This window comes from Pristis pectinata, chromosome 9 (genome assembly GCF_009764475.1).
Source record: "Pristis pectinata isolate sPriPec2 chromosome 9, sPriPec2.1.pri, whole genome shotgun sequence".
NCBI lineage: Eukaryota > Metazoa > Chordata > Chondrichthyes > Rhinopristiformes > Pristidae > Pristis > Pristis pectinata.
The window spans coordinates 13,730,665-13,756,515 of NC_067413.1; the positions used below are offsets into that span (position 1 = coordinate 13,730,665).

At 41.1% G+C, this 25,851-nt stretch overlaps 1 protein-coding gene across 2 annotated transcripts in view; it reads right to left on the reverse strand.

Annotated features, from left to right (window-relative positions):
* Nucleotides 1-219: 219 nt before the first annotated feature.
* LOC127574282 (microtubule cross-linking factor 1) overlaps nt 220-25,851 on the reverse strand; it is a 166,546-nt gene continuing 140,914 nt past the window's right edge. Inside the window, exons 15-16 of one of the 2 annotated variants that reach the window (XM_052023160.1) lie at nt 21,568-21,625; nt 1,929-2,072 (exon numbers count right to left, since the gene is read on the reverse strand). In XM_052023160.1, coding sequence (XP_051879120.1) covers nt 21,587-21,625 — 39 coding nt within the window. In that variant the 3' untranslated portion in view covers nt 1,929-2,072; nt 21,568-21,586. Of the gene's footprint in view, nt 2,073-21,567; nt 21,626-25,851 lie in introns of both variants that reach the window. The other variant, XM_052023159.1, reaches the window with a different exon arrangement.

Consider the following 25,851-nt stretch of genomic DNA (forward strand, 5'->3'; position numbering starts at 1 on the left):
ATGCACCTTCCCCCTCGCACACAGTTTCGAACACCCTCTCACATAAAGATTGACTTGCATTCATTCTCTCTCTCACATAAAGGACCATGCACTTTCTAATTCTCACACACATATAAACTCACAAGCACACACTCATACATGCTCACACTTGCAAAGATGGACCTGGCATTATGTTTATAACCCCATTCACTGCAAAGGAATTTGAGAAGCAATATCAGGTGTTGGAAATTCGAACTTTTATTTATGGGTAAATTATGTCTTACACTGAACCCTAAAGACATTCATTACAATATTAAGTTTGAACAATATCTCAATATTTTCCAAAAATTATCAATACTGTACACAGACAGTTGAACTGTTACAATAATTTAGTTAAAAATGCTTTCTTCCTAGTTAATGCAAGAAACACCAATAATTAAAATACAGTACATGATTAACCTCACAACTTTGTAACAGTGGATTCTTTGTCTTTTTGTTCTTCATTTTTATGTGATATTGGGGGTACAGTAGCTATATACATGCACTAAAGTGCTATGGACCCAATGGCATGCAAGTCAAGTATCGTACCATCATTCAACTAACTTATTAAGACTGTCCTTATCTCTCTTCTTTTTTGCTTTATGCTCTAGCAAAAAAAAATTAAAACTCTATTCAATATAGTTTCTTTTTTGTCCCTAAACCTAGACGATACCCCTCGCTCTACTCGAGAGCACCGTAAACTCTGTGTCATTCTAACTAAAGCTTCAATCCATATGAAGCACTTTACAAAGTCGCACTGGCATCAATAGTAAAATAAAAATTAATGTTTTTTTTAAAAGAATATAATTAGGACTATTTTACATGGAAACCAATACAGTGCAATGTAAAAGAAAGGCAGCCCAAATTACTGAGAGACCACTCCAACCCCTTCAACTTCTCGAGCATCTTCGTCTATTGTATAGTGTACCTTTTACAGGCAAATACTTTGGCATCATAGCCATCTTACTGAGGCGTGCAATGGTGTATGGTAATATTGTGAAGCTACTGTAAGCAATGAAATACAAGACTTTGTAGATATAATAGTTATAAATTTTTTATTGTAGTAATACTTTTAAACATTTTTTTGCATTAATCGGAATTTTTTTCACTGGATAAAAGTTCCCCAACTTGAATCGGTCTAATCCCTCTGTTCAACCATCAGGAATGGCAGGATGATTCAAGTCGTACCTGCACTGCAACTTGGGGGCCAGCCAAAGCATCTTTGACAGGGTAGAACTAAGCAGCTCCATCTCCCCACTGATGGAGCTGAAGCAAATGATCTGGCTTAAAAACATAGGAAAGTTCATCCCAATTGCAGTCGCAGACATGTGTTAGAGGCAGCACTGGGAACATGGATACCACATCCACCCACTGTCTTATTTAGGGGCTCAGCACTGTAATCACTAGATTTCCAGCTGCCAGGAAAATGACACTGAATACATGTCACTTGGTTTGAGAACTTAACTTGCAGTGAAAAAAATAAATCCTCACCACACAGCCCCATTGATGGAAGAGCAGAGGATGGAAGGAGCATATCTTCAAAGTCTACACTGTGCACCTTTCAAATTGCTTTGCTTAGCGAAATAGCTAAATAAAATTAACAGAGACTCATAAACCACTGCATTACAAGCAAAGAAATTCCCATCTTTACAGCCATCCGTATGGATAGTACTCTCAATCTGGAGTACAGACATAGCACTTATGTTATAGGTTTGATACACAACAGTTCATTCCTGATTTGTTGAATCCTTCATAATCGTGAACGTTGAGTAGGATTGTCCACTACATAGGGTCACTGGGACTGTGAATTACAGTGTTCTTTGTTATTAACTTGTGTACTATGCAGGCTTGTGCTCTGGGTCATGTTCTTGATCCGTTGCAGGTGGTTCACCAGTTCTGGGTTGACTGATGCAAACTAAATCCCCAGAGGATGAAGACTGGGAGGCAGAAGGGGAGCGTGAAGCCCATCGCGATGGTGGACGCTGGTTGGCTGGCCTGGCAGGCCGTGAGAAGCAGGGTTCCAGTGTTGGAGCTACTGAGGACCAAGGTAACTCCTTGCAGACATGAAATAGAAAGGGAAGGAAAGATTACAAAATTGCAATGGAAGCAAATAAATGGAAAATCACATATAAGCAACGGTAGCCATGCACTACTTATTGCAACACAGAAGGTAGGAACCTATGCCAGCAAAGCAATCTCATTCTCCCTCTACTCATTTCCCTGTACCCCTGCAACTTAATCCCCCTCTCTCTTTTACATGCCCATCAACTCTCCTCTGATTCAATTGCTACTTACCTACACTAAGGGGTAATTTACAGTAGTCAATTAACTTACCAGAGAAACCAAGGGGGTCACAGCGAGAACTCCACATGGACAGCACCCAAAGTCACGATGGAACCCGGGTCCCTGGAGGTCTGTGGCAGTGATGCTGCCCAAATTATGCAAAGCAAACTAATGGAGCATGTAGTAAACCACTGTAGTCTGTGCTCCTTCAATAGAGGGAAGTAAAGCTATATAAACTCTTTCCTGAAGCTCTTTTGAAATCAGCAAAACAAGGCAATGACATTTGGTTCCTGGGTATATTTTTCTGTGCAGTAGCAACACAATGAAAAATCCATGTCTTATACCATCTTTTTCACTTCAACAGACTCTGAATGCAGTTTTGTAGAGAACACCTGCCAAGAGCACCATAGTTACCACCAGTCATTTCTCCTGTTCTAGGTGGTGCTGGGCAGATAGAACTATCTTCACAATGTCAACAGTACTAGCTGCTTAAACAAATAACTCAAAGAGAATTGAAGCATTACGTTGGCTTGGTGATAAGGAATACATTTCAAACTCATGGGATCAGCTAGTCTAGTTCCATCAATCTCACTTATTGAAATCAGACCAATTCTTACAACAATGAAAATATATCACACGCATTTCCATTAACCATTAATCCCTTCCTTTCCAAGGTATTTCACAGTATTTGCAGTATTCTAGTAGCCCATATGACAAATTATCCCCATGATCCAATTACCTGAATGCCTTTTAACTAGGTGAAGATTTATTTAAGCTGCTGAAAGTTGACAACCATAATATTTAAAGGCTCTCTGTCTTGAGAGCTGAATGATAGGAAAAAATCCCCTGAAATTGACTCGGGCACACGGATAAGACCTTTCCATGAAGCACAATATTACTAAAGAGCAACCAGCCAATGGAGGCTCAGGATTGGCCCAGCACTGAAAAGATAACTTGCTGGAATGTGTAGATGTACAGACATTACAGTTGAATCATGCCTCAACAGTTGCTATCCAGGATGAACCTGGAAAGCTGGCCATTCCAGAGAAGGGGATCCATGTGACTATCCTGCAGACAGAGTCAGCACCTATGGGGGAAGGTCAGAGGCATAACCTTAATATGACCAAACAGGAATTAAGTCGAGTTTATTGTCATATGCACAAGTACAGTGTATAGTTTAGGTATAATCAAAAACTTGCTTGCAGCAGCATCACAGGTACGTAGATTCAGACAACATACAGAACATAAGTTATCCATAAATTATACAAGACAGTGAAGGAGAGAAAAAAGAATCCTGGTGGTTGGCACAATCATTGTGTTAAGTTTTGCAATGAAGGCATTCTCCTCAGAGTACCTTACTCAAACTGATTTTTATGAAGTGCATCAAACATTTCACAACGTCAGTCACCTTTAGAATGTAATTTGGGACCTACTGTCTCAGGGTAGATCATGGAATATAAATTCAGTGAACTAGTGCACTGCGAACCCATGGGTTCTGACGGTTGTCTCATGGGTGATTTTTATTTCAAAGCATTTATGTTATTAAAGCATTAGAAATTGGATGTAATGCTATATACTCAAAAGTGAGGTGCAACATAGTGGAATAGTACACTGATTTGTTAAGAATGAAAAAAGAGGTGATAATGGTAATACTTCTCCTTGGACCTGGTTCCCAGTCTCATTTATGTCATCAGTAGGAGGGACTGAAGGAAATCCAGGCAGTCCCCATTGAGGGGAAGGGAAAGGAATGCTGTGGAGCTTTTATCCAGAGCTTTAACCTAAGAGAACCAAAAAAGTGAAGATGCTGTCAATCTGGAGTACAAATCATTCTGATGACAGGCCATCAACCTGACACATGAACTCTGCTTCCCTCTCCACAGTTGCTGCCAGACTTAACCATTAGTCCATCCTTATTACAGCAACTCACTCCGTAGCGGTTAGTGTAACGCTTTACAGCGCCAGTGACTAGGGTTCAAATCCAGCCACTGTCTGTAAGGAGTTTGTACGCTCTGCCCATGTCTGTGTGGGTTTCCTCCGGGTGCTGCGGTTTCCTCCCACATTCCAAAGACATACAGGTTAGGAAGTTGTGGGCATGCTATGTTGGCGCTGGAAGCGTGACAACACTTGCGGGCTGCCCCCAGAACACCACGCAAAAAGATGTATTTTACTGTGTGTTTTGATGTACATGTGACCGATAAAGGTATCTTATCTTATTATTAAGACCCAGGGAAACTGCATACTGATACTTTGAAAGATCATTGTGTAGAATTTAAAATAAGTCACTGGGTTAAGTAAGATGAGGTATCACTACACCCTCAATCAAAGAGAAGACAAACCAAGTAGGTGTATAACACATCCTGTTTAAAGGTAGTCCTGTTTATTCAGATCAAAGGCGTTGCAACATTACATTTCAAATTGCATTGAAAATTCCAAAGGCTCTGGGAAAGTTCATTTTAGACATTAACAGTTGCATGTGATGCTTGTTGTGGGATAGAATTCCTATGTCAAAAATGTCACATAACATTAGGGTGAGAAGCAGGATCCAATACTGCAATCAGGAAGTTGAAAGCCATCCTGCAGTTCCATGCCCTGACATACAGATGGCTCTGCACCTATAGTTCAGATCCTACTGACATGGAGAAGTAGTTTCCTGAAAAATATTAGAACGAAGTGAAGAATTTGGTATTCCATCCACAATGGTTCAACCTTCACTTCATGTTTCCTTCCCAAAATCAGCACGTGCCTTATTATAAACCGCCTATTTTGATCTTACAATTCAGGTAATGATTCAAATCTTTATGAGTACTTCATTCACCATGGCCAATTCTTCAGAATAGCTCCAAAACCTTATTGCATCTTCATCGCTTCTTTCCTTATTAGTTGCTTCTGAATGTCTGTCACTTTAATTCTACATCCCACTCTGACCTGTCTTTGGAAACTTACACTTTCCCAAGAAAGCTTGAGGAACCTTATTTATTCTGACTTAGCACATTACAACCTCTGGCTTTAATATTGAATTCAACAATTTCAGGTAACCAACATTTGGTTCATGAGAAACAAAGGACTGCAGATACTGGAGTCTAGATGAAAAACACAATGATGCTGGAGGAACTCAGCAGGCCAGGCAGCATCCGTGGAGAAAAGCAGGCGGTCAACATTTTGGTCAGGACCCTTCTTCAGGACTGAAGGTAGGAAAAGAGGAAGGCCAATATCACTGCTCTGCTTTTCCCTCCTATATATTGGGCTTCCCCTTTTCCTATCTTCAGTCCTGAAGAAGGGTCCTGACCCAAAACGTTGACCGCCTGCTTTTCTCCATGGATGCTGCCTGGCCTGCTGAGTTCTTCCAGCATCATCGTGTTTTTCAACATTTGGTTCTTAACAGGCTAGTTCTGATGAAAGGTCATCTACCTGCAACGTTAACTTCTTTTCTCTCCACAGATGCTGCCTGATCTACAGCTTTGGCACCCCTTGTTGGCAGCTGGATTTATGGCTATCCCTGATGTTTTATAGATATTACATAAAATTTACAGAATACAATGTTGAGGCCCTGGTGATTGATGCAGTTTGGAAAGTTAAACCAGGGCAGGACATATACAGTGAATGGCAGGGCCCTAGGAAGTGTTGAACAGAGAGATCCAGGGATACAAGTACATAGTTCTCTAAAAGTGACAACACAGGTAGACAGGGTGCTGAAGAAGGCTAATGGCATGCTGGCCTTCATCAGCAGTGGCAATGAGTACAAGAGCCAGGATGTCATGTTACAGTTATACAAAATGTTGGTTAGACCACACTTGGAAGCATGGTGTGCAGTTTTGGTTGCCATACTATAGGAAGGATATGATTACACTAGAGATAGTGCAGAAAGGATTCACAAGGATGTTTCCTTGACTGGAGCGCTTGAGTTATAAGGAGGGATTGGATAGGCTGGGACTGTTTTCGCTGGAGCGAAGGAGGCTGAGGGGCATATATAGGGCAGAGAGTCACAGTCTTTTTTCCAGTGTATGGGAATCTAAAACTAGAGGGCACAGGTTTAAGAAGGGAAAGACTTAAAGGGGACCTAAAGGGCAAGTTTTGCACACAGAGGGTGGTGGGTGTATGAAACAAGCTGCCAGAGGAAGTGGCAAAGGTACAATTACAACATTTGAAAAGAAACATTTGGACAGGCACGTGGATAGGAAAGGTTTAAAAGGAAATGGGCCAAATGCATGCAAATGGGATTAGCTTAGATAGGCGTCTTGGTTGGCATGAAGGAGATGGGCCGAAGGACCTGTTTCCTGGTATTGTCCTGTGAATCTATGATGTCCATTTGATCAGCCTGAGTCCTTTGCTAACCATACATATTCGCTGATTTAGTTGTTTGTTGGTGCATCCATGTCTTATTGCTTTCCCAACCCATTTTATCCTGAGCTGTAGTGAATATCCAGACTTTAACTTGACTGTGAGCTTCCGGACATCTCCAACACTCACAATCTGAGCTCCCTGTCCTTGGCTCTCTGTTTCACTCCAATGAAACTCAAACTAAGCCTGAAAAGCATGGCCTCGAATGTGGCTGAAATATTTGCTTAGCAGGGTGGAATGGCGTTGCATTGAGATCTCTTTTGCTTCCTCAGGCCTGGATGGTGGTGCTAATTAAGCTTCTGTTTCCCCTCCTTTGACTCTTTCTGTGTTATCATTCAAAAGCAAATTGCCACAGACAGTAGAAATCTAGGATAAACCCCAAAACTGGTGAAACCACTCAGTTGGAGATGCGAGGTTGCTGACCTTTCACCAGAATATGATGAAGTTAGAGATCAAAACGTTAATTAGAGATAAAGACGCAGGGTAATTGCGGATGTGAGGGAAGAGCAAAGGGGGAGATCTGTGGTAAAATGGAAGGCTGGAAAGATTGAAGGACAAAAGGGAGGATGCAGCAGGCGAAAGTTCCCAGTAATTGGGCAGGTAAAGATGCAAAAAAGGCAACTAGAAGAGGTGTAAAAGGGAAATGTGCCATCACGATTCGTGGAGGTGTAAATAGGAGGAATCATGATTGGAAGAGGCATAAAATGAAAGTGGAATCATGATCAGAAATTGTTGAACTAGCTGTTGAACTAAGACATTCTCCATGCACATCTTTTGAAGCGTCAGCCTTCTTCTTTGAAGTCCATTTCTCCCCTCATCTCTCTCCCCACTCTCCTTCACCCATTTCTCTTCTTGCCAGTCTCCCCAGTTCTCTCTGCCACCTTCCCCTATTAATCTCAGACACCCGTCTTGCCTCACCGGATAAAGTTACGCTGACCTAGATGTTGTATTTGATCGGTGTCCCCCAGGCATGCACCATGAGAGAAGAACCTGTACTGAGGTATTGTTCCTACTGTTCAGCATTCCTGGCACAAGTGGAGGAATTCCTCACTCTAAATTCCTACAGCCAAGTTGCCTGAATTAAGTGTTTCAGCACACTGGATATGGTTGATCTGCAGTGTGGGATTTTCATCAACGGCCAGCAGAAATCTAAACCACTCTGAATCAAATTGAGGGGTTTTTGTTGAAACTGAAACGCTGAATGAGTAGTTAGCAAGCTGCTTCACAAATTGGGTAATTTTATCCACAATATAATCTGAATCAAATAATGCTATACGAGACTGATAAAATATGTTTTAATGACTGCAGCCAAAAGGATTAAAGTTCTTGTTGGCAGGGCAAGTAAGACAGAATTTAAGGCACAGAAGGAGGCCATTTAGTCGATGTGTCCTAGTCAGGTGAAAAAGAGCTACTTACAGACTTATTTGACAGGACAGCTAAAATATTACAATCCCTACACTTTCCACAGGTACTGACTGATCAATTAACTGTTTTGCTCTTTATTTTTCATGGTTACATTGCAAATTTTAACCAGTACACTAATTATTTGTAATCTACTGAACAGGTATATGGACACTTACTCCAGATCTCTAGCATTCCTGCTGGCTATTTTATTCATAAAACCCGGGCTGGCACATCCCGCAGGAGACCAGAAATTACAGATGTGCTATCGAGGGTGTACAATTAGAACAACAGCAACAATTTTTTTAGAACGTTTCAAGTCGTAAAACTTCCCAAGCTGCTTCACAGGGGTGTCATCAAACAAACCCTGACCTCATGCCACAAAGGAGGAGATAAAAAAAAGTTGGTTACAGTGGATTCAAGAGCTACACCACCTGCCATATCACCTTTTCCCCCATCTACCATCTAAACACTTCTCGGTGAAGCAGCAAAGCACCTGTGCTTCTTCCAAGTTAGTGCGTGGTATTCAGTGCTCATGTTGTGGTCTCCTCTGCACTAGAGAAACCAAATGCAGATTGGGCAACTGCTTGGCAAAATATTTCTGTTCATTCTGCAAAATGACCCTGAGCTTCCAAATGCCTTTCACTTTAATTCTCCATCACACTCTAATTCTGATCACTCTTTCTCTGGCCTTTTACACTATTCCAACAATGCTTGAGGAACAACATCTTACTTGGCACATAACAGTCTTCAGGCGTTAACTTTGAGTTCAAGAATTTCAGATAATCAACATTTCCAGAAAAGCATTGTATGGGTACTTAGATAGGAAAGGTGTAGAGGGATACGGGCCTAATGCAGGCGAATAAGATTAGCATAAATAGGCATGATTGGCGTGGACGAGGCAGAATGAAAGGGCTCATTTCTGTGTTGTACGTATCAAAATTGGCCAGATTTGATGAAAAGTTATCAATCTGCAACATTAATTCTGTTTCACTCTCTATATAAGCTGCCTGACTTACTGAATAGTTCAGCATTTGTTATCTTTATTTCAGATTTCCAGTATCTGCAGTGTTTTGCTTCACCGCTTTGCAGCTCACTGTTCCAGCATTAATTTTTTGGGCCTCACCTTCTCTCTCCTCCACTGTTTTCACTGACCTCGTTCTACTTACATTGCCTCTATTCTGCTCATTTATGATTAAAACATCTTCACAACTCTCTCTCAGCCAGCACCACCACTGTTTATGCCATTCAGTCTCCCCTGTCCTCTACACTCTCACAGGCATTCTCTCCACCTCTACCCATTCTCTGCAGTCTAAAATGTTTACTTCCTATCTTTTCTTAGTTCTGATAAAAGTCATCAATCTAAAATATTATCTCTATTTCTTTCTCCAGATACTAACTACCCCACTAAGTATTTCCAGCATTCTCTGTCCCTGAGCACAAAGACAGATTTAAGCATCATCTTGTAAAAGATAGAGGGAATTGGGCTTGGGGTCTTGGTAGCTGAAGGCAAGATTGCCAATTCTGCAGCAACTAAACACTGGGTACTCAGCAAGCCAGAGTTGGAAGATTACAGATGTACTGGACTGTTGTAGCGAATACAGAACATCACAAAAAAAAGGGACAAGCAGAGCCAAGGAGGAATTCAAAAACAAGCAACAACAGATGCTGGAGGAACTCGACAGGTCAGGCAGCATCTGTGGAGGGAAATGGACAGTCAACATTTTGGGTCAATACCCCTCATCTGGACTGGTCCATTTTCCTCCACAGGAGCTGCCTGACACACTGAGTTCCTCTGGCATCTTATCTGTTGCTCCAGATGTCTCTTGTGTCTGCAATTCAGAAACAACATAGAACAGTACAGCACCGGACATGCAATTCGGCCCATGACATTTATGCTAAATGTCCTCCTCCTGTTTATCATCCATACCCCTCCATATTCATGTGTCTATCCAAAAGCCTCTTAAACTCCACCAAACTGCCTGCTTCCACTACTACCCCCGGTAACCCATTCCAAGCACCTACCACTCTCTACGTAAAAAAAACTTGCCCATCACAGCGCCTTTAAATTCCTCCCTCTAATCTTAAAAGCATGTCCTCTGCTGTTTGACATTTCTATGCTGGGGAACAGATTCTGACTGTCTACCCTATCTATGCCTCTCATAATTTAAAAAACCTCTATCAGGTCTCTCCTCAGCCTCTGACGCTCTAAGGAGAACAACCCAAGTCTGTCCAACCTCTCCTTATAGCTCATACCATCTAATTCAGGCAGCATCTTGGTAAACCTCTTCTGCACCTCTTCCACAATCTCCACATTCTTCTTATATTGGGGCATGAGAGTAAGTGTTGGCTTAATCAATAAGTCAGTAAGCACTGTTTATGCGCGGTGAGAAGCTCAAGTGACAGAAGAAGTTGTATTCAGGCTGAATGCACTGATCAACCTTCAAGAACTGGAGAAATACCAAAATAAAAGTCCAACTGCAGTAAATTTGCTATGCAAGGCAACAACATTTTCCTATATAATAAACACCTGCCCAAGTACACATGCAAACAGTTTCTAACAGCTGAGACCTTTCATGCTTGAAGAACTTAACAATGTGGTTTTGGATGAATGCTGCCACGTTGGATCCAGGGTAAAGAATGTTTTACTTGACTGAAATGTAATGTTTCAGTGGAACCCATTTTCAGAAGTGGAGTGCGACGCGCACACAGAAGTGGAGTAGACATATGTGACTAAGGACAAATTTGTACCCAATGCTTTTTTTTAATACCTCGATGGTATACTTTTGCTTGCACGTAATTAATGAGAACAGATAAAGTTCGGTGTCAATCAACACTGACTGGGGGCATAGGTAAGGTGAATCTGCACAGTCTTTTTCCCAGGGTTGGGGAGTCAAGAACTAGAGGACATAGGTTTAGGGTGAGAGGGGAGAGATTTAGTAGGAACCTGAAGGGCAACTTTTTCACCCAGAGAGTGATTAGTATATAGAATGAGCTGCCAGAGGAAGTGGTTGAGACAGATACATTAACGACATTTAAAAGGAACTTGGACAGGTACATGGATAGGAAAGGTTTAGAGAGATATGGGCCAAACGTGGGCAAATGGGACTAGCTTAGATGGGAATCTTGGTCAGCATGGACCAGTTGGGCGAAGGGCCTGTTTCCGTGCTGTATGACTCCTCAGGAAGAGGCCATCATAGTCATTAAGGCAATGGGATGGCAGAATTTCAGGTTTCACCTAACCTTACAGCCCCTTTCACAAGTCTGTTTAGTCTGACTAAATGATTGGCATACATTCAAGCACTTGATGCATGTACCACATGGTACCATTTGTTACTGTTAAGCCACCCTTAACCCTGACAATGCTGAAAATGGTGGGAATATGAGTTGCGAAACCTGTTGTCACCTCCTTGTCCTGACCTTAATTTTCCTCTTTGCATTCCCATCACTCTTTGCTAGTTGACCCTTCCTCAACATAAAGGCCGACAGGGTGGCACAGAAGCTGGTCTCCTATTCCATTTCCCTCCTGCACATTCCCAGTTATGGTTCGTCTCTATAACTGCCCACCACGGAGCAGGGGAGACATGGTCCTAGTTTCAGTAAAAGAGGTGAATGCCCTTGCAGATGTATTCCCACCCTCCAAATGCACCTCCATGCTTAGCTGTGTAGGGCTTAGACTCTGGAGGCAGAAAGACAAAACCTTCTGCCATCTGTAGGGCTCTTCTGGCTTTTTAAGGCCCCATATGTAGGGTCCCCACTGTAACATCACCATCTTTTCCTCGGAACAGCCTACTTGGGGCAGTGAGATCCCCATTTGGAGCCTGCAGTCCAATAACACTGAGACTCGCCTCAAGAAGGTAATGGAGGTTCTAACATTGCCAGCAAGGATGTTTTTCTAAGTCTAGCTTTTAAACAAGTATCTCACAAGACTACCGATGTCAGGAGATTTCTGCCAACCATCAGAGTTGTTTTTATTTTTCACTTGCTGCCGACTAATAAAAAGTTTCCATAACTATAACACTGTTTTCATTTGGGAGCTGACATCCATGTAGTGGGAAGGTCTAGAGATGTACACGAATATTTACAGAGGATCACTGATAGTGTGTTAATGTTTGCAGGGGTCTACTGGCATTGTGCTGTTATTTGCAAATGGCTCCTCCACAGAGAAAACTTGATAAAGATCAGTCCAAAATTATATTTTTCATGGAGATCCCAACCAAATTTCTTGCTATCATGTGGTAGAGGGTAAAAATAGTCCTATTATGACCACCCTCCCTCGTCCCTTTATTAATTCCACAGAGAGTGCAGATGAAATCAAAATTTATTGTTATTTATTCATTTATTGGGGTCTGGGTGTTGCTAGAAAGAGCAGTATTTATTGCCATCTCTATTTGTCGTTGAGGAACTGGTGCTGAGCCACCTTCTTGAATCGCTGCAGTCCTTCTGGTGAAAGTATACACATAGTGCTGTTGTTAAGGGAGTTCCAGGGTTTAGACCCAGTGATGATGAAGGAATGGCAATATGCTTCCAAATCAGGATGGTGTGCAACTTGAAGGGAACCTGCAGATGCTACACAACAACGTAAATGAATCAGAATCGATGTTAGTAGCAAGACAGAAAGATGAGGGGAAGAAATATAATTAATTCCATTGCTAACCTACAAATGTTATAACTAATATAGCATACTATGAAATTAAAACAGAAAATGCTGGAAAAGTTAGGCGGAACTAGTGGCTCTGGTTGATGAATTCCTCTCGATGAAAGAGTCCTTAATTAAAACATTAACTTTATTTCTCTCCACGGATGCTGTCTGAGTTGCTGAGCATTTCCAGCATGTTCCAGTTTTATTTCAGATTCAAGCAGCTACAGTATTTTGCATTTGTGCTAGGACAACTGTAACGCAGGGGAACGGAAAGTAAATAAGTCCCAAAATCAGCCATGATGTCAAAACTTAAACACTTTCGATAATGATTTGTATTAATTACCTTCACCCTTGTATTTTTGCCAACCAATGATTCTGCCAAACTATAAACTCGCCTATCTGAGAGAATAATTACATGAAAGGGAAAATATTTCACTTGTAGTCTTTGAAAAAAAATTAATGATAGGGTTAAAAAGATAGCGAATATTGGACCGTTCTTAAGTAAATCCAAGTTTCACTCTAGAGACTGTAGATGCTGGAATCTGGAGCAACAAACTGCTGAAAGAACTTAGTAGGTCAGATGGACATTTTGTCTGTCCATTTCCCTCTGCGGATGCTGCCTGATTTGCTGAGTTCCTCCAGCAGTTTTTTTTGTTTCACTCTAAACTAACTTGAAATGCACAATAATTCTAAGCCATATGTTCTAAGCTGGATGCCCAAGGTGAAAGCTCAGCCCTAACACTACCAGGAAGAAGTGACAAATATTGAGAGAGAGCACACCAGGTGTCCTGCTGCATCTGACATAGTATGTATAAGTAGATAGCAGGGCATTAGAGTGACTATCTGCAAGGTGGCTTCTACAAGGAGCCTTTCATTTGGTGGTCACAGATCAAGAGGTGTGACAACTGATATGTCGTTAGTATAATGGCAAGTCATTGGCCACTCAAATATATTAGATATCCCAGCACTGGTCACTTGACTGATCTTAACTAATTTCATTTGTTGTCAGGACCCAGGTTGCCTGGGAACATTTGGGGGGGCAATGGTGTGGCCGTTGTGAGGTGAACCCTGAAGGAATTGAGTGCTAATTGGTTTACTATTGTCACATGTACCGAGAGACAGTGAAGAGCTCTGTTTGCATGCCATCCAAGCAGCTCATTCCATACTTCAGTAAATCGAGGTAGTACAAAAGAAAAAAACAATAGAAGAATGCAGAATATGGTGTTACAGTTACAGAGAAAGTGCAGTGCAGGTAGGAAGTGCCATGACGAGGTAGACTGAGAGATCAAGAGTTCATTTTTAGGGTAAAAGAGGTCCTCTCAAGAATCTTATAACAGCGGGACAGGAGCTGTCCTTGAGTCTGGTGGTACGTATTCTCAAGCCTTTGTATCTTCTGCCCTATGGAAGGGGGAGAAGAGGGAATGACTGGGGTGGGAGGGATCCTTGATTATGCCGGCTGCTTTCCCAAAGCAGCGGGAATGGAGGGGAGACTGGTTTTCGTTATAGATTGGGCTGTGTCCAAAACTCTCTGCAATTCCTTGCGATCTTAGGCAGAGCAGTTGCCTTATACCAAGCTGTGAGTATGGTGCATCTGTAAAAATTGGTGAGGGTCACTGGGGACGTGCTGAATTTCCTTAGGCTGGTGCAGAGGTTTCAACTTTTTACAATTTCTGTACATGACTTGAATGAAGGCGCTGAAGTTGCTGATGCACCAAGATAAAAAGGATAGCAAGCCATGAAGAGCACAAATGGAAGATACAAATGGATATAGACAGATCAGTGAGTGAACAAAAATCAGGAGTATATGGAGCATAATGTGAGAAAACACAAACATCCATTCCATCAGAAAAAGTGAAAAAAGCAAATTATCTGAATGGTAAGAGAACGCAGAGCTCTGAGATCCAAAGGGATCTGGGTGTGCCAGTGCATGGTTCCCTAACAGCTAGTTTGCAGGTGCAGCAAGTAATTAGGAAAGCTAACAGAATGATCTTTTTAATTGATAGGGGAATTGAAAACAAAAGTTGAGAGGTTATGATTTGGATATATAGGCCATTTGAGAGATCTCTTGGAGTACTGTGAACCACATTAGTCTCCTAATTCATACGTTCATGCGTAACCTACTGTTACTACTTAGAACTTCAAGGAGCAAATCTGCTCATTTTGACTTGACAAAATCTGGTATGTTAGAAATTGTTCAGCATTTTTTGAGCACTTTCCACATGTCCCTCAAGGACCACTGGTTATGGCTCTCAAGACCTAGAATTATTAGCTTATGAACCAAGATTTCTAACTGGTCCAAAATTTGGGCATTCTGACTGAAAATGAATGCAGAAACCTCATTCTATGAAACCTGAACTTGTAGTTGACTGTTGACAACACTGAAGAAGCTGGATTTTCAGGTGCAAGGAACTGATCTGCTATTCACCAGGTTGAGCATCCACCTCCTCCACCATTACCATGCCATAGCTCCAGCATGCACTATTCACAACACGCACTGCAGTAACTCACCTGGGCTTACTCAGCAGTTCCTCCCAAACCCATGACCCCCATCACTCAGAGGGAAAACGCAGGGGCATATGAATACAGTCAGAGTAATGTTTTCCTCTAAGTTGTAGCTTCCCGACTTGGACATAAATATGGATTCCTTCCTCATTCTTGAATCAGAACCTTGGACCTTGCTACCAATGGTGTGGCAGAGGCACCTCTGCCACAAAGACGCACGAACTTTGAGAAAATTATCCGCATTTAATTGCTGGTGGCAGCCAGGGTATGGGTGAGAAATGCTGACCCTGCCAGCAAACCTGAGAATGAAAGTAAAAATGCCCGTTCTTTTTGTGCCAGCTTCACTTATTTGGGGCAAGGGATAGCTTTAGATGACAGATTAAAACCGACCACATCCATGCAGTTTCATGTTATACATCTCCTTGGAAGCCAGCTGCAGTGAAGTCAATGAAAATGAAAACTCCAACATCAAAATTACAGCCATTGAAATCTAAACTAATCTATTGCTCCATCCTAACATTACTCTGCTGCTTCTGATCTCATTATTTTCTGAATTGAGTACCCTGCCCTTCAACTTAGCTGTTCAAGACCACATAATATTGACAGACCAAAAGAAACCATATACCATTCAACGAAAAGTCAGGGAGCCTGAGGACACTCACCACAATTGATTGGTTAGAATGAATGACAAATTGACAGGTGTCCTTAAATCTGCACAAATGTAAACTTAATAACAGCAAACACTAAAATTCAGATGTGAGTAGATCTGAACAACGTATAAAAATTTTTCAGTCACCTGTGACTATCAACGGCTTTGTGTGGAAGACAACCTCAGGCAGGATAAACAGTGAAAGAGAATGAGTATTACGACTGTATATTTCAAAAGGATTGCATGGCTTAAACCCTCCAAGCTTATTAGCGTGCCAAATTTACATTTTTCTAAATTAAATCCAAATTGGTCTAAGCCAGATTGTGCTCTTCCTTGAACATAATATGCTAAATCATCAAGCAAAATCAAAGGGTTAAATTACAAATCAAAAGTGGTGTTTAAGATCTATAATTTGTACTTAAAAAAGTCTTTTTATCAAACCAATATGTTATTGTTTGAAACTCAAATTTTGGAATAGACTACATTCCAACTGTGCTGGAGGGCACCACACGTTATCACTGAGTTAAGTACTTTCTGCAGCTGTGCTGTAATTGGAGACACAGACTCTTTATTTCTTAATACACATTCTTTTAATTTTCAATGCAATGTGATAGGGTGAACTTTGCTTTACAAATGCTAATAATATTTCAAGTGGGGTTGCCTCTGCAAAAGAGCATTTTGGTAAATTTCTTTCTGGGAAGATCCCTATTTCAACTGTAGGGCAACACCTATAGTTTTACAGTGAGATGTTGCATTTTGAATGGCAAAGTGTGTTACCGTGATACTCTCCTTCACAGTTATGGATTGAACACTGGGTATTCCGTAGTCTGTTTCTGAGTTCCACTTTCACAAACTGGAGAAATCCAATTTTTTCTGTTTCTGTGTCAATTGTCCACATTCTCAATAATTTGTGTGTGTACCATTTGGAGATGACCATCACCTATGTTGAGGTTCAAAGCCAGAGGAATGATGAACCATGCAATTTTTTTTGTATTGCCACAATCATTAGTAATGAATCCCAAATTTTGTGCCATCGTCTGTCAAGTGTTTGCAAGCACAGCACACAAATTAAAGAGATTTACTATTATATCTGAAATAATCCTGATGTTTAGACAGAATTGAATTACACTTTCTTTGTAAAGGGGAACAGCTGCAGCTTATATACTTGGATGGATGGAAATATGAAACCAGTGAAAACTGGAATGGTTCCTGCATCTTTTACTCTGCCAAAACTCTTAATGATGTGGTATTCAACTAGAAAAGATCTTGGCTGTGATCCTCTCATATGAAAATACATTTTTATTATTTACTCAGGGCTCCTGAAATGAAAATGTACAGGCCATCTCCAGCTTACGAACACCCGGCTTATGGACACCCCTACATACAAATGAGCTCCCATAAAATTATAAAATTCAAAAGACTGAACTGCCCAGTTAATATGTTTTAGCAAGTGTGCCCTAATATTTACAAGTCTCCTGTTGCTAATTAAGAGAGCAGGATTATACATTCAGTTACGAACCTGGTCAGGAATGCTGTCATTTTAATGTCAACCATTCAAAAATAATTTCAAAATTCCCAAGACCAAGTTGAATCTTGCCATGAATTTGCAGGCTGCATCTTCACATTATGGCATAGCCTGGCACAAGCCAAAAATCCAGCTTTCGCAATCCCAAAATGGAATTTTGTTCCAAACCAAAAGATGCTGCATCTGCCTCAATTTTAAATCTCTTAGCAGCTTATACTTCACTTGCGAACAACTGCTTTATCCATGCTATCTGCAAGTTTAAGACACAGTATTTAATTCTCCTTGCTGAATTAATTTACCTGCATATGCTCGTTAATCTTATGCTCACTGGGATAAATGATTAAAAAGAAAAAGGAAAAACTCCAAAGGCAGGTTAGTGGAGTGACAGACAAGGGAAAAGTGAGGTTGAAAGAATGGAAAGCTTGTGATAACCAGAAAACAGAAGACAATTATGAAGACAGAGACTGATTTATTTTAAATATAGAGCACGCTGGAAACACACTTCAGTTCAATTAATACCTACAAATAGAAATGACAGATTAGAACAACTATCAGATAAACAGATGTCTTAGTGAGGAACAATAGAGATGGAGATCAATAGTGCAGGAAAGCAAAATTATTCTAGTCACCCCATTTTTAAGCACGAGAGGATTCTAGAGAGGGTGCAGAGGAAATTTACTTCAATGGTTCTTGGGATAAGGGATTTCAGCAAAAAGGTTAGATTGAAGAAGCTTTCCCTGGACCAAAGAACAATAACAGGAGATTTGACAGAGGAGAACAAGGTAATGATGGATGTAGAAAGGGTAAAGAAACAGATGTTCTCATTATCTAGGTTCAGGAACTCGGAGAAACGGATTTAAAATGAGGGGCAAAAGATAAAAGGGGTCGTAAGGAGAAAATGCATAGAGCGTTGATAATCTGGAACTCTGAGCCTGTAAGAGTGGTGTAAGCAGTCAACTGGAACTTTCAAAAGGGAATTGGATGGGTTCTAGAAATTACAGGATTACAAGTAAAGTTCACTTGAATAGCATTGCTCTACAGGGAGCTCACATGGACTTGACAGGCTCCTTTACGTTGCAATGAGTTCATGATTCTAAGACAGACCAATCACAGGGAGGGGATTGATACGTTAATCATCCATAAACAGCTAATTAAAGATCACTTGCACTTTAAGATTAAAGGTGTCTGATAGATTATGTTATAATCTGACATGCATATGCAAGCGATGTCCTGTTGATTTCCTAGGGAGCACAAGACAACCACCAAGAAATGTTGATAGCTGGGCCCTGGGTACTGCAGTTTATCCAGCTGTGGGGAGGCTTGTAAATGGATGGGTGTTACACTCACGCAACCAAGATGCTAGATGCAGCATCTGTGAAGGCAAAGGCATAGTCGACATCTTGGGTCGAGACCATGTATCAGGACCTTCACTGCCACCCCACCCGAGTTCCTTCAGCAGCTTGATTTTTACTCCATATTCCAGCATCTGCCATCTCTTGTGCCTCCAAGATGCTGGAAAGGTGGTTTCTTCTCTTCAACTAAATGTGCAGAGCTGCTGGAGGAACTCAAGGGGCCAGGCAGCATCTATGGAGGCAAAGGGTTAGTAGATATTTCGGGTGGAGACCCTGTAGGGTCCTGATACATGGTCAATAAATGAAGGAATTACATTCTAATTAGGGACAGAAAATAATGGACATACTCAGCAGGTCAGAGAGAAACCATGGAAAGAGACTGAGTTAATGATTCAGATCAGAATAGTCATGATGACTGGTCATCGACCCGAAAAGTTAATTCTTTTTCTCTCTCCACAGATGCTGCCTGACCTGCTGAGTAACTCCAGTATTTTGTGTTTTTACTTCAGATTTCTAGCATCAGCAGTTTTTCTAATTATCTTCTAATTACAGTAAGTTGTTTGGAACATTATGCCTGAGCAGCAGGCTTCACTAAAAGATAGTGCAAGTGCAATGCAGAATCATTAATGCAAATATACAGAAGAAGAATCACCGAAGAACAAATTATCTACTGCTTATAATGTAATCATCTTAAAATCACTTAAATTGATTAAACAAAACCTCTTGCACATTTAGGAATTTTAGAAACTTGAAAATTGATACAAGACTGGAAGAAAATCAAGATTAAAGAATAACTGATGGATAAAGAAACTGTGCTGGAAAAATGGAATAAAAACAGAAAATGCTGGAAATACTCAGCAGCTCAGGCAGAATCTGTAGAAGAAACAATTAAGGTTTCAAATCGATAACGATTCATCTGTTCTGATTTCCAATATTTTTTTGCTTTATACCATATTTGTGCGACTATCCTTTTTGAAACTGGACTGAATCTTTTATCGGGCTGGAGGACATGTGGAACTTGGTCTTCAGGCAATTTGAACAGACCCAATGTGTTGCTGGTGCTGACAGCTAACCAGATAGGAGTAATGCCAGGCAGCCTGCCTCATCAGCATCGATACTTGGGGGGAGGGGGGGGGGGGGCGGTAAAAAAATTAGAGCTTTTGAGGTGAGGGTTAGGGGTGGGAAGTGAAGTGGTCAGGACAGATATGCCTGATTTCCCAGGATTTTGTTTCAATGGTAATGATTATTATTGTATAGAAAATGCAGCAAGTAATATGAACGTAGCCAAGTGGCAAAATTACCTCAACTGGTCTACATAATGACTTAATGACCTGCCTTTGATGATAATGGCTGTAAGATCAGTGTATGCTCAGGGCACCAATGCACTTGTTCAAATAGTTCAAATAAGTACATACAAGGGCTGGTGTGGTGCGCTGACAATTATATTTCATCTAAAGCACAGCACCTCTGACACTGGAGAATTCCTGCTGTAACACAATGGTATATGTGTGGTTCAGGTGCTCAAGTCTGAAGAGGGGCTTGAATTCATTACCTTAGACTCAGAACTTCAGGCATCCTAAACTCCTTCTCAACATCACCAGCCTTATATTGGCTGACACATCTTGAAAAACAAATAATGTGATAAAAAGGACCTGTGCTACTGACTGTCTTATCATACTGTCTTTCAGCCAATTCATCAGGTAGGGAATTCTTCTTCACTCAGACGATTCGAGGTGACTATGCTTAGGATGGCAGCTGAATAGAAGACTTGGTTGTGCTTTATGTGCAATGACAGGAGCAAGCGTTATGGGATGGTACAGCACTGGTGAGATGGGAACACATTGCTCCCTGCGCTAGCCCACCAATGGACAGCAACCCTGAAAACCTTGAAAGACTTTGTTTGAGCTGGTGGGTGGAAAACGTGGCAGCCCACCATCAAGGGAGCTGGCATACCAGGCAGAACCCAGTTCGGCTGGGATTTCCATCCTCTTCAACTCCCATTTTCCAGATGAGAGGGGAAAGCAGAACTATTCTCTATGTTCCTTCCACAAGATGATGAACTCTTAGAGAGGTTGTGACCCACTCAGTAGGTCTCAAAGATATCAACTTGGAGCTGGACATCAATTAGTGCTCCAGAAGTCCTGAACTCACAAGTAACCAATCATGGGGACCATTGGTTGTCCAGCTGGCCATAGTATTCACAACTTCCATTTCAGTGAGGCCATTACCAAGATGTCAGGATGGCTTGATGTGCTGATGCTAGGGTGGTTTGCCCAGCTCAGTGATTTGGAACAGGGTGCAGGATTCCCAGATTTGACATGTTTAGGGCTCACTCTACTACATCTTGCTGGTGAAATGGGCTCGGTTGAATTCTTAGAGCCTTGGAACTTGTGTTATATTGTACCAGAGTTGCAATGCCACACCTAATACTCCATTCTTAGCTAGTAAGTATATTTAATATAAATTGACAAGAGAAACCACATGGACTGACTCTATTCTGAGGTCTGGCTAGATATATATTGAAGCTACATACTGCATGCAAGACATATTAACCATCACTGAGTAAGAGAGAACACTGTTGGCATCCATATGGAGTGTATCCAGGTTCCAGAGACACAGTACCACCTCATCTTTTACATCACACTAACTTTACTCACAGCCTATCAAATGCCATGCATCTGAAACTGTAAAATTTAAGAGCATGTGGTAACGACAGCTTGACTAAAAAAAATAAGATCCAGCAACTACGCAATAATAGGAGGCAACTCGTTTTTAAAACTAAAAGCATAAATCTCTCTGCCAAAAGCTTTTAAATGGATAGTTAGAACAGCACTAAGGTTGGAAACATAGAACTTACAGTAGTGAGGCAGGCAGGGTTAGAGTCCCCAAGGGGTGGTTAGTAAGAGAGTTTGGCTCTGGGTAGAACAGATAGGAGAAAAAAATATAAGACAAGGTAAACAGCAAAGTTACACATTGAAACAGTTATTATTAAACAGGGGTAATTAAGAAAGAATATGTTTCTGATGATTCCATGTAGTAATGTCCCACGACGATCCCCGAACAGGTCACAAATAGAGAAACAGATACTTCAGCAACATGTCAGAGCTTGCAAACTTTCCCCATTGACTGTTACAGGAAGAGAACTTTCCAACGCAACCAACCTTTTGTGGTAGCTCCTTCTTAATCCTTTGTGGCTTGTGCCAACTGTCAATTGACGGAAAATCAATTAGCAAAAGAAGCTCATGGTTGTATTCAAGAGCCTCTTGTTTATTGCATTAGATGTAACAGAGTTTTACCAATTTACCATGGATCAAAACAGAATTGCAGATCAGCTGACGGCTGTACACCTGGCCAACAGTGGAGGTTCCCATAAGTTTCTGCAGCAGCACTTATTTGCAAATCCAACCATTGTGTTCATACAATGATTTGTATCAGTTTATTCTGGTATACTTCACAGATTATACACAGAAAATAACAAATCATAAAATAATCAACTGTAAAGTATCAGGTGAAAAGATTATATGGATAGAAATAGGTAATACTTTGCAAATATAGAAAGGTGTACAACTCCAAAGCTTTCTATAACCTCACTGTGATAATAATTAATTTCACTTTAGTCCAGAGAGTAGTGGCCTCTCAGTGGGGGTCTGCAGCAGGCTTGTCCCTGTTTCTGGGATATCCTTTGTTTAGATGCAGCTTCTTGTCAACATCCACGATTCAATAAATTATTTCACTCATATTGGAACCCTTGCCTGGAGCACATTTAATACTAATTCTACTTTTCTAATAGAAGAAGCTGGCAAATTACAGAGGCAACCAGCAAAGGGGGAGGATCCGCGCACAGAAAACATGGACTCCTATGGAAATGGGCAATAATATTGTAGGAAGACATTGCATGCAATGTAACTCAGGCTTGGCACAGCAGAATGTGCTTGCATCGAAATGAAGTTATAGTACAGAATAGGTTATTTGGTCCAAGAAGTCCAAATTAATATACTCCACATGAGCTTCCTCCTTAACTTCAGCTAACTCCATCAACAAATCTTTCTATTCATTCATTCCTAAAGTGCTTAGCTAATTTCCTGTATCTATGCTATTCATCTTGACAACAACCTATGGTAAAATGTTCCACATTCTACTTACAGAAGTCTTCCCTGAATTCCCAGCTGGATATACTAGAGATAATTTTATGCACAAGGCTCACAGTTTGAGTCTCGAAGCACCTATCACTCTGATTCACTGCAGTTTTTCTTGCAATGACAACCTATCCTTTATCTTTCTCCCCCTTTTCTAGGTCATTAGTGCCAGCAAGGCTAATGAGACCACCTGTGATGCCCTGGGTTTGCTGGGGATTAGAATACTTATGGATCTGCTGCTCAAATTCAATCTCTGGTATCCTTATTATTTTGTGGTGGTGGGGGGGGGGGTGGGAATGGAACTTGCAGCCTTTGGATGATCTCATCAGACCTCCCTGAAAATCCGTCTAAATGTAAGAAATGGGTACACCCCACAGGTTCTTTGCCATACAGGCTAACCAGTCTTAAATGCCAGTTGAGAGAGTTTTTGTGATTTATTTGTTCACGAATGTGGACATTAGTGTCAACTGCTGGCATTTATAGTCCATCCCTAATTGCCCCTTAGCTGAGGAGACAGTAGTGGGTTACCAACATTGATGGGTTTGGTCACACATAGGTTAGACTGGGTAAGGATGGTAGACTTCCTTCCCTGAACTATGTTAGCAAAGAAGATGGGTTTTCACAGCAATCCAGCAGTTTTGTGCTTACTGTTACCAAGACTAGCTGATTAATAAATTCCACATTTATTTAATTCCTCGAATTTAAATTCACTAGCTGCCATGTTGAATTCAACCTTATGTCTCTAGATCTGTGGTCCAGAACTTTGACTGTTTGACTAGTATTTTAGTCACATCACTACCATCACCAATTCAGTGCCCTATCTCAGATGCGATTACATGTAAATTGGATTTTCAGTCAGAACCCACTAATGGCAGCCAAGATTGGAGCAAAGATGGGATTTTACAAGGAAGGAGGAGCTTTATGAATCTGAAGGATCAAGTGCTCGTATCAATGCCAATAATGCTGAATACTGTACATTAATAACGATTATTTTCAAAACATTTTCAAACCTGAAATCCAGATTAGGCCAGGGAGAGGAAATGTAGCTTTTCACATATACTATTCTGTACATTATAATATTGAAATTGTTTATAATATTGGAATTGTTTATAAAATCAAAATAAAAAGTTACACTGAGAGCTATATTAACTGGTGGACTGTTTATGACCATTCCCACCCTTCGGATACTGCACTGAGTTACACCATGGCTCATTCTGGACTCTGGTCACAGGTCCCTATTTGTTTCAGCATTTGTGAACACCAGCCCTTTAAAATTTGATAGTTTGAGCATGTATGAAGAATTGCACTGTGATGAAACCTCGCCAATGAATCAGACTTTCTGAGACTAGGGGTTGATATTATACATTGCACTGTTTATTATGGGTCTGCCAGCTCCAATCCCACTGCCATGAAATTGGGTCATGGAGGGACTAACACTACTTGATTTGATCCTAAATGCTTTAAATCGAGCTTCAGCATAAACTTTGAAAATATAAATTAGCTATTGATCTAACCGGGACAAAGGAACAAGGACAACCCATTGTCCAGCTACCTAATGAGACCATGGCTGATCTGTCTGTAACTCTACTTACGTGGCTTAATAATTTTGGCTATGAAAAAATCTCTGATTTAGGCTTATTAATTTAACCATGGGATAGATTTCTACCCTTTGAACGATGCAGTATTTTCTAATTTCTAATTTCATGAAGGTTATGTCTCCTTGACCTTGATACCCCACCAACTGACAAAGTTTCTCTTTATCCACCCATCCAAATAACACCTTTCAAAATTCCAAAAATCTCAACCCTGCAAACTTCTAAATAATAGTCTGCTTTTTCTATTAATGTTCTAGGCATTTATAGTGTAAAGCAATAGCAGCCTCAGAGAGTCAAAATGTTCCCTTATAGGGGAAAAAGGATTCATTTACGACTGGCATATTTCTGCTTTCAATGTGCAAACTCGCTCACTCTCGAGCTAATTTTAATTCCAGCAGATGGCTGCCAGATTTACCACCTCAGTCCTGACTGCCTGCACCTGCTTGCAGCCGTTTTCTGATCCTCTCCCCTTTGCTGGCTCCTTCCTCTCCTGCCATCACTGCTTCCCAAGAAGAATAAAAATAAAAAAATTTTACTTTTTTCAACTCGCTGTGAAAGCTCAGTGACTTTACTCAATGAATAATTGAACCCAAAAATGCCGTTTTTACTTATCTTTTTTAAACAGTCTAGAGAGTGTGACTTCTGATTTCAATGCATTTGGGTCAAGTGGGGAAATCATTCAAGGCTCTGAGCAATTGTTGAAAAAACTTCACTTGCTTTAAAGCACTTAGGACACCCTAAGGCAGGCAAGTGGTAATGTAGGTGCAGCAACCAATCAGGAGGGCAAGTGCTATACTGGCCTTTAGTGCAAGAAGATTTGAGTGCAAGAGTAGGGATATTTTGCTCTATTAACACTGGACCCTGCTGAGACCACATCTGGAATATTGTGCAAAGGTCTGGTGTGTCTACCTAAGGAAGGATAAACTTCCGATAGAGGAAATGCAGCAAAAGTTCACCAGTTTAATGCCCGGGAATGAAGAAAGAGTACGTAGTCTGAGCCTGTACTGGGACATGCTGGCCAGCACAATGGAACTGCATGCACTGCAGCTGCCTCACAGTTCTGGTGATCTGGATTTGATTCAGACCTCTGGTTCTGTCCAAATGGATTTGCACATTCTCCCTGTGACCTCAAGGGTTTCCCCTGGGTGCTCAAGTTTCCTCTCACATCCCAAAGATGTGCCAACAAAAACAGAAACCGGAAGACATGCAACCGGAAGCTTGAGAAGGCAGTTGCAGACAGAGTGCAGGTGCTCTGCAAAACCGTTGCCTAGTCTACACATGGTTTCAGCAATATGAGCATCGAATTCAATAGACCGGGTTGGAAGAAGTTGGAATCTCTGCCTCATCTGGAAAGTCTGTTTAGGCCCCTGAATGGTGGTGAGGGAGAAAGTAAAGGGGCAGGTGTTGCAC